General features: G+C 39.2%; 1 protein-coding gene across 1 annotated transcript; it reads left to right on the top strand.

The window, feature by feature from the left end:
- The first annotated feature begins 6946 nt into the window (after window positions 1–6946).
- LOC103405976 (protein COP1 SUPPRESSOR 2) lies at window positions 6947–9296 on the top strand. The gene is made up of 6 exons (XM_008345007.3): window positions 6947–7311; window positions 7441–7740; window positions 7968–8091; window positions 8203–8276; window positions 8474–8631; window positions 8859–9296. The coding sequence occupies exons 1-6, from the start codon at window positions 7205–7207 to the stop codon at window positions 9020–9022; spliced, it is 927 nt and encodes a 308-aa protein (XP_008343229.1). The 5' UTR covers window positions 6947–7204; the 3' UTR covers window positions 9023–9296.
- The last annotated feature ends 11 nt before the right edge of the window (window positions 9297–9307 follow it).

Genomic DNA, 9307 nt, shown 5'->3' with positions numbered 1-9307 from the left:
GGCCTTAGCCCGATCTTAAGAGGATGCATTGTTTTCCTCCTTGATGGTTTCTCCAAGATTCTCTGCCTCTAGATGGATCTTGGCATGCACTACCCACGTAAGGTAATTCTTCCCAGTAATATCCAGGGCAACAAAATCAAGATTTGTCAAGTTCACCATTTTCTTTTCTGAAAGAAAAATGAGATGTGCAAGAACTTGCAATAATATGTATTCTGGAGGAATGTAATGTTATAACTTCTGGTTCTTACAAATTTTTCATTTTGATCTTCAAGCCAAAATGATAAGCACTTGAAACTTCATGCTCGAGATTTTAATGAGGAGGGCGATTGTACCGCACCACTCTCATTGAAACAATATAGCATAAGATGGGTGATTGTACCGCACCACTTAAGTAGCAGAAAAATTTAAATATGCAGAGCGGGGTGGGCAATTATACCGCATCACCTAAATTTGCAGTAAAATTAAATTTGCAGTTCAAGATGGGCGATGATACCTCACCCTCTTCGATTGCAGTAAGATAAACACTGGGTTAGTAATCAGGAACTACACCAAACAAAAAATCAAAGGTATAAGTAATTGTCATATTGAGAACTAGAAACAGGCATGGTGTTAGCAGTTCTTTACGAGGGTACATCCAGCAGGTAAGGCAGATGAGAAAGAAGAACAGGAAAATCCTTGGAATAAATGTTTTTCACCGATGTGAACAGTTTAGGGTTAGAGAGCCTTGCTGATAACGTGTTATAAATAGACAAAAGTTAGAGAGATAACCTTTGCTAAGGACAGGAACGAAGCGGGTACGAAATATCACACTGTTTTGCTTCGTAGCTCTAACACAAAAGGATTGCATATAAAAGAGGAAGTGAGGGATACTGATATTATTGATTTGGGTTCTTTATTTCTTAATTTCTTAATTTTCCTATTCAATTTTAGTTTGTTTTCCAAAATAACTTAAACTCGAATGGTGGGTGGTCAGAGAAGAGAATGCTTTGAATGTGTTAATTGTATTCTTCTCATTTTGAGGTATATATAATCATGTACAATCCTACTACAATAAAGAATGAATAATTACAATCAATTTACAACCTAAACTAGGAAACCCACTATTATAGGAATCCCATAATTAACGGGAAATATTATACAAGTCAACACTCCCCCTCAAGTTGGTGCATATATGTCACACATGCCCAACTTGTCCAAGAAGCTTGAGAACTTGTCACTCGAACCAGCCTTTATGAGAATATTAGCCACTTGATCCTCGATCCTAATCAGGGGCAATTCAATTATTTTTTCCTCCAATTTCTCTTTAATGAATAACCTATCAACCTCTACATGCTTTGTTCTATCATGTTGTACCGGATTATGAGCGATATCCCTAGCAGCTTTGTTGTCCTAAAATAACTTCATCGGCGAACTATGGTTGACCCCCAAATCTCGTAATAGAAACTTAAACCACAAGAGTTCACAAATATCAAAAGCCATACCTCTATATTCCGCTTCTGCACACCAACAAAAGTGAAATATCCTGATGTTGAGCGTCGATCATCTACCGAACTCGCCCAATCGCAACGGTATACCCTTCGATTCTAAAATGCTCATTTTTCTTAAACATAATTCCTTTACCTAGACTTCCCTTCAAGTAACACAATATCCTCATCACCACACTCATATGTTGTTCTCCCGAATCATGCATATACTGACTGACTACGCTCAAGGCAAAAGCAAAATCAGGTCTTGTATGTGCCAAATACATCAATCTCCCAACTAACCTTTGATATCTTCCATTTGTCTACTATTACTTGATTCTTGTCGAGGCTCAACTTTGTTCCTTCAGCTAACAGAGTTGCTACAGGTTTATAGGCTGACATCCCGATCTCATTTAACAAATCAATGATATACTTTTTTTAGGACAAGAATATCCTAGACTTGCCTCTTGATACCTCAATCCCAAGAAAGTACTTCAGAGGTCCAAGATCTTTCATTTCGAACTCCGTAGACAAATACTTCTTTAGAACCGATTGTTCCATTGGGTCATTCCTGGTAACCACTATGTTATCCACATATACAATGAGTGTTGTAATCTTTTCATTCTTTCGTTTCAAGAATAGGGTGTGATCCTAATTGTTCTGGCTATACCCGAATGCCTTCATTGATTTAGTGAACCTGTCGAACCATGCCTTTGGTATAATCCATATAGTGACTTCTTTAGCTTACATACCTTACCCTTATTCATGTCTATTCTGGTACATCCTAGTGGAAGCTCCATATAAATTTCTTCAGTTAAATCTCCATGTAGGAATGCATTTTTGACATCGAACTATTGAAATGGCCAATCTAGGTTCGCTGCCATGGACAAGAGAACTCGGATAGTATTGATCTTGGCTACTAGCGTAAATGTGTCCGTGTAATCTATGCCATACTTCTGAGTGTACCCATTTGCTACTAGTCTTGCTTTAAACCGATCAATCGTTCCATCTGCTTTGTATTTCACTATATAGACCCATTTACATCCCACATGTTTCTTGCTTGCTGGCAAGTCCGATAGTTCCCAGGTAGCATTCTTCTTCAACAACCTTAGTTTTTCATTCATTACTTCTTTCCATCTATGATCGGCTAAGGTTTCCTGCACACTGTTAGGAATATATATAATAGACAATTGATTCATAAAGGACTTATTTGATTCAGACAAGTGACAGGTGGACACATAATTGTTTAATGGGTACCTCACTCTTGAGTTATGGGTTGGTTTGCTCATTGAATGCTTAGTTTTACACTTAGGGCATAAGTGGCTTTAGGAATACCTCGATTAATTCTTTCTAGGAGACTACGAAGTGGTGGTCCATCTGGCGTAGAAAATGATTGGTTATAAGAATCATTAAGAGACGAGTTGGCATGTACTGTTTCTTCTACAACCGCGGGCTCCACCTGCAAGAGGGCCGATAGAGCCATGTATCCTATTATCTCGAACTCGATAGAAAGCTGATGTACAGCAGCAACCTGCTCGAAACTTGGTTGTTGTGCAGTCGACACGGGTTCGGTGGTAGGCTGTTGCACAGTGGCCTGCTGCTTGACGGCCTACTGCTGCACCGTAGCTTGCTGCTTGGCAGCAGGATATTGTGGAATGGTCTGTCGTTAGGTGGTGGGTGGCTGCACCATAATGTGCTGTTCAATTCCATAATCAAGCATACGAACTTCATCACCATGAAACTCCCCTTGAAGTGAGGACTCAAAGGAACCAAAATACATCTCTGTTTCATGAAAAATGACATCAGCAGTGATAATCATTTTCTTAGTGGGACGGTGATAGCACCGATAACCCTTCTAAGTAGTAGCATACCCCATAAACACACATCGAAGAGCTCGAGGTTGTAGTTTGTTTTGCCATTGTGAATGATGTACGTGGACAAAAGCCATGCATCTAAGAACTCGAGGGGAAAGGCTAGGGACTGGTGGGCAGCTGAGCAGAGACATAAGAGTCTAAAATGGTATCTGAAACTCTAGGGTACCAGAGGGAAGTGATTAATAAGGTAAGCAGCTGACGTGAAAGCCACACCCTAAAATAATACAAGAGAATACGTGTTTCAATAAGAAAAGCACAAACCATTTCTAACAAGTGTCAATTCTTCCATTCAGCCACCTCATTCTGCTGAGGAGTATACAGATATGTGGTCTGATGAACAATACCGTGCGTATCAAAGAAAGAGCGAAGTTCAATATTAACATACTCGCCTCTATTATCACTTCGAACCACCTGAATTTTCATATTGTATTGTATCGAAACCATTTTGTGAAATTTTTGAAATGCCATATTCACATAACTTTTTTATTTTAGCAAAGTGACCCAAGTCATTCTCGTACAATCATTAATAAATGTGACAACCCAATGAGCTCTACCAAGAGAGGCAATTTTGGAAGGGCCCCAAACATCCGAGTGCACATTCATAAAAGGAACGGAACTCTTATTTAAACTTGGAGGAAAAGAAGTTCGATGGCTCTTAGCCATTTCACACACATCACACTTAAACTAAGAAACATCGTTTTTCACAAACAAACTAAGAAATAACTTATGCAAATAACCAAACGAAGCGTGGCCAAGACGACGGTGCCGCATCCACAAATCGAACCCTTTATTATTCTCGGCTGGAGTCCCATTCACTGACAGTGCTTGAGTGAGCAATCCCGAGCTACTGGAATTCAACTCAAGGTAGTATAGCTTCCTTTGTCTAATACCATAACTAATCATCTTCCGCATCCAAATATCCTTAAATACATAAAAATAAGGCCAAAACACCACCAAACAATGTAAGGCAAGGTTTATTTGGGCAACCGATAATAAATTATAATTCAATGAGGGAATCACAAAAACAGTATCAAGTTTCATGGTATCAGAAAGGGAAACTGTGCCTTCCCTAAAGACTGGGGCGACATCACCATTAGCCACATTAACCTCAGTGTGGGTAGAGTTTTTTAGTGAGGAAATATGTCTAGAATCACAAGTCATATGTTCATTAGCTCCATAATCAATTATCCACGTAGTATTCATAACAAAAGTGGAGACGTTAAGTGCCTTACCATCAGTACCTACTGCGGCAATCAGAGCTGATGTTTTGCTTGCTACATCCACTGAATCATCCTTGGTTTCTGCAATGGAAGCTCGAGGTTTGTTGAAGCGAGGGTCATGTTTCTTATCCCAATTCTCGGGATACCCAATCAGCTTGAAGCACTGATTTTTGGAATGTCCCGTTATACCACAATAGGGACATTTGCCTTGAGGAAGATCACGACTGGGTTGGCCGGTTCTTGGTTACCCATTTTTATTCTCAAACCCACCTCGGTCGGTGCGGTTGGAGGGATCGCGAGCCTTAGCTGCCATTGCAGCCAGTTCTGAGCTTTGACCCTCCATCTTCATAGCTTCCTTGCAATTTGCTTCACGATGAACATACACATAAGCAACCTTAAGTCCAAGTGGTAGGTCTTTGTGCAATATTTCTCCACGAACCTGATCAAACCCATCATCAATACCACCAAGAAACAAATACAACCTTTGTCGCTCGGTTGTCTTCTAGAAAATCATAACATCTTTTGCACATGCCATGGTCACTTTGTTAAAGTGGTCTAATTCCTGAAAAATATCTGTTAATTCTCCAAAGTAACCAGCCAAAGACCGCCCATTCTGCTTGAGACGTGAAGCTTTCTGATTTAATGAATAAATTCTAGCCTCATCATTCTCATCAAAATAAGCAGTCTTAAAAGCATCACATATCTCTTTAGAAGTTGACAATCGAAAATAACGTTTCATGATCTCCGGCTTCATTGCCGATAAGAGCTAACTCTTAATTCTCTGATCTTCAGAGAACCAATCATCCTATTTGGGATTATCCTCTGCATGGGCCTTAATGGAGCCATGAACATATCCCATTTTCTTCCTTCTAGCATTATGAATTTGAATAAGAGAAGCCCATAAATCATAGTTCTTCTTAACCAAAACCATCCCAATGTTGAAGCTTGAATTATCCAACTAAATCATGATCGGAGCGGTAGCAGAAACGATTTGGTTGTTCTCAGCAGACATCGTTCACGAAGAATAGGAAACATGTGCAGTGGCAAAGGTACTCGAGGCAGCAACAACACACATTGTTCACCAGAATTCGGGGTAAAAGATCGAGACACAGCAACAACTTCACGTTGCTAGCTGTTCGTCGAAGGCATTACGGTGGTGTTGGGCACGACACAGTAACAAACCTTGTTAGGGTTCGAAACTTTCTTTCCTTTTTTTACGACCTGGCTTTGGTGCCAAGAAGAGAATGCTTTGAATGTGTTAATTGTATTTTTCTCATTTTGAGGTATATATAATCATGTACAATCCTACTACAATAAGGAAAGAATAATTACAATCTACAACCTAAACTAGGAAACCCAATATTATAGGAATCCCATAATTAACGGGAAATATTATACAAGTCAACAATCAGAGAAATTGAGTGTCCATAATCTATTTTTGAGTGTAAACAAAATCACTCTTTTAACGTAGTTGATTGCAACAACACTAATTGCATTGACACTCTTAGTTGCACAAACAATCCCCCAAGTCAAATAATCTTGGAAGCTTTAACCATGTCCAACGAAAGCTTCACTTTTTGAGCTATCGATAGCAAAAGTCCTGCTCTCCTAAGGTTTCATGTTGAGGACATATGTCTATGAGTAGACCTGTAAACGGGTCGGGTTTGTCGGGTTTATCGAGTTTGGGTTCAATCCGACCCGTTAAGTTAACGGGTCACCTGAACCCAACCCGTTAAGCTAACGGGTCATCCAAACCTGACCCGTTAAGCTAACGAGTCAACCATTTCACCGGTTAACACCCGTTAACAATTATTATTATTATTTTATTTTATTTTCATATAGTTTATTTTTTGTTGTTAAGACTTTACTGAAATTACTAAAATATCATCAACTAATGGGTGATAACGGATACTAACAAGTCTAATGGGTTGACCTAAAATGACTCGTTATTTAACAGGCTGTTAACGAGTTCACCCGTTAGCGATCCGACCTGTTAAGCGACCCGACCCGTTAAGCATCCACCCAAATACTAATATTAACGGGTCGGGTCGGGTCAGGTCCAAAATGACAGGTCTACCTATGAGAACCAAATGCATATTAGTAGTAATATGTAGATCTAATATTTAACAACTTAATAAAGTAAAACAAGAAAATGAGAGAGTGGTATGAATAGATAAATACGTGTCTGTGATGACCAAATGCATATTAGTAGTAATATGTAGATCTAATATTTAACACAGAAGGCCTGCTGAAATTTTATGTAGTTTTGGCAAATACGTGCTAAAATTTTATGTGAAGATTGTGGAATGTGAGAGTGGTTTAGATAGGTAAAAGAGGTATATTAAATATAATTTTTTATTTAAAAAATGGCTGTTGGGTTAGTATGTATGGCCGTGTTCAACAAAATGTGAGATGATTATACACTTCAAAGAAAAGAGAAGGAAAAAAAATAAAAAAACAAAAGAAAAAAACACCAAAGCGGGCAGATAAGAAGGGTGTCGCGCGCGTGGCACCGGCTGCGATGGAGGTAGCCTACGCCTAGGGTTAAGAAAATTAGATCTAATAGCGAGTGCTTAAATTGAGATTGAAACTGAAATTGAATTTGGGGGAAAGATTGAATAGATTGCAACCGCAGCAGCAGCAGAAGATGAAGATGAAGAAGAATTTCAGAAAAAGAAGCTTTCCGGCGGAGGATAACGACCAAGATTGTGAGAAAACCAGTGCCCAAGAAGATGAAGAAGAAAAAGAGAGGAGGTATTGTTTTCGTTTCTTGATTTATAAATCTGTCTGAAAGGTAGAAATACAGATTCTACTGTTATTTTATTTTGAAAAGAAAGAATATGTAATGTTTCTGCAAATAATGGAACTGAACTGAATGCTTAGGTTGGCACTGGAGGAGGTGAAATTCCTTCAGAAGCAGAGGGAGAGGAAGTCTGGGATCCCCGCCTTAACCAATAATAACGCCGCCACGCAGACTCTTCCCGGTTCCACTAATAACAACAATAGTAACAGCAACAATAATGCTAGCTTTAATAAGAACAAGAACAAAAGAGGTAGTGACGACACTCATTCTCCGAGTAATAACAACAACGGTGAAGGCGGAGGCGATGGCGACAAGGACGATCTGGTTCTCCAAGATACTTTTGCTCAGGAAACTGCGGTCATGGCTGAAGATCCCAATATGTAATGTCCTCTTGCTATTTTGCTATTGCTATTGCTTTTGAGTTCTCCGGAGTTGAATTGGTATTTCAAATCACATGTTGTATTCTAAAACCTCCACTGCATCTGCCACCCACATAATCCATAAAAACAATATTCACATTAGGTGTAGTTGAATGGGACTACTATAGACTGCTGTTATCGCTCAGCATGATTAAGACAGACTTATATATTGATCATTCATTTGACAGGTTGAAATATGTTGAACAAGAACTAGCAAAGAAGAGGGGCAAAAAAATTGATACTTCAGATCAAGTTGAAAATGATTTAAAGCGTGCTGAAGATGAGTTGTACAAAATACCTGACCATCTTAAAGTGAGTCACTCAGTCCTCTAGTTTTCTTTTGTGAAATGCTCTACGCTACGTTAGAAACATCGGACCTATCTAGACCTATGACTTCTTTTAACTTGGTTCATTCCCTGCCAGGTGAAAAGGCGGAACTCAGAAGAAAGCTCCACTCAATGGACTACTGGGATTGCCGAGGTTCAGCTTCCCATTGAGTAAAGCTCTTCTATATTTAGATTTGTTACACTATATATGTTATTGAAAATTCTCATTTGACATTAATGATAGAGCATTGATCCCCGCAAGGTTATGCCTTGGTTAGATCTGCATTGATAGAGTGAGAGCACAATCCTTGCATGTATTCTCATGATACTTAATTTATGCTATACATTTTTCTTTCTAATGGTTGCAGATATAAGCTGAGAAATATTGAGGAAACTGAGGCTGCCAAGAAGTTTTTGCAGGAGAAGCGGCTCACTGGGCGGACAAAATCAGAATTTAGCATCCCTTCAAGTTACAGTGCTGACTATTTCCAGCGTGGCAGGGATTATGCTGAGAAGCTTAGACGAGGTTGGTTAGATTTGCTTCTTGATCCCCTTGAACAATATAAGTAGATTACCTAGATTGACTTCCGACCAGACTGGCAAGACAAGGGTGATCATAGTAAAGAGATCTAGGTTCCTTTATGTTAATCTTTGTTTTAACTTCACAAAATATTTCTTTTTGTTGAATTCTTTATAATTATATTATGTGTATGGCATGCTACCAATTACTAACAACAAACATGAAACTCACAGAACATCCCGAGCTCTACAAGGACAAAAGTTCACAGGATGATGGTGGTGTTTCCAGACAAAATGATACTGGCACAGAAGCAGCAGGGCAGAGGCAAGCTGCAACAGATCAGTTCATGCTCGAGCGCTTCCGCAAACGAGAGCGTCACCGCGTCATGAGGAGATAAAATGCCAAGATGGAAAATTTAGCTAATAAAAAGGAGTCGAGTAGCTTGTGCACTCATTAGGTAATGTACTAATTAAAATACGGCATCCATTGCAGTTTATGTGGCGAAAACTCATAGTTTCGCTAAAGCATTGCCTTTTTTTATGTAATATCTAGCATGACTTTGCGTGCTTAGAAGCAACGGTGGTACTGAATTTGATGGAGCCAGATCTCCAGCACACAGCTGCATGTCTATCCATTTATCAAGGCTCTTATCCTTTGATTTGATTTGGGAATTTTGGTTCTG

The sequence above is a fragment of the Malus domestica genome, chromosome 17 (genome assembly GCF_042453785.1).
Source record: "Malus domestica chromosome 17, GDT2T_hap1".
Lineage (NCBI taxonomy): Eukaryota > Viridiplantae > Streptophyta > Magnoliopsida > Rosales > Rosaceae > Malus > Malus domestica.
The sequence above is the reverse complement of the archived record's forward strand: the minus strand, read 5'-3'. Positions and strand labels throughout refer to the sequence as shown.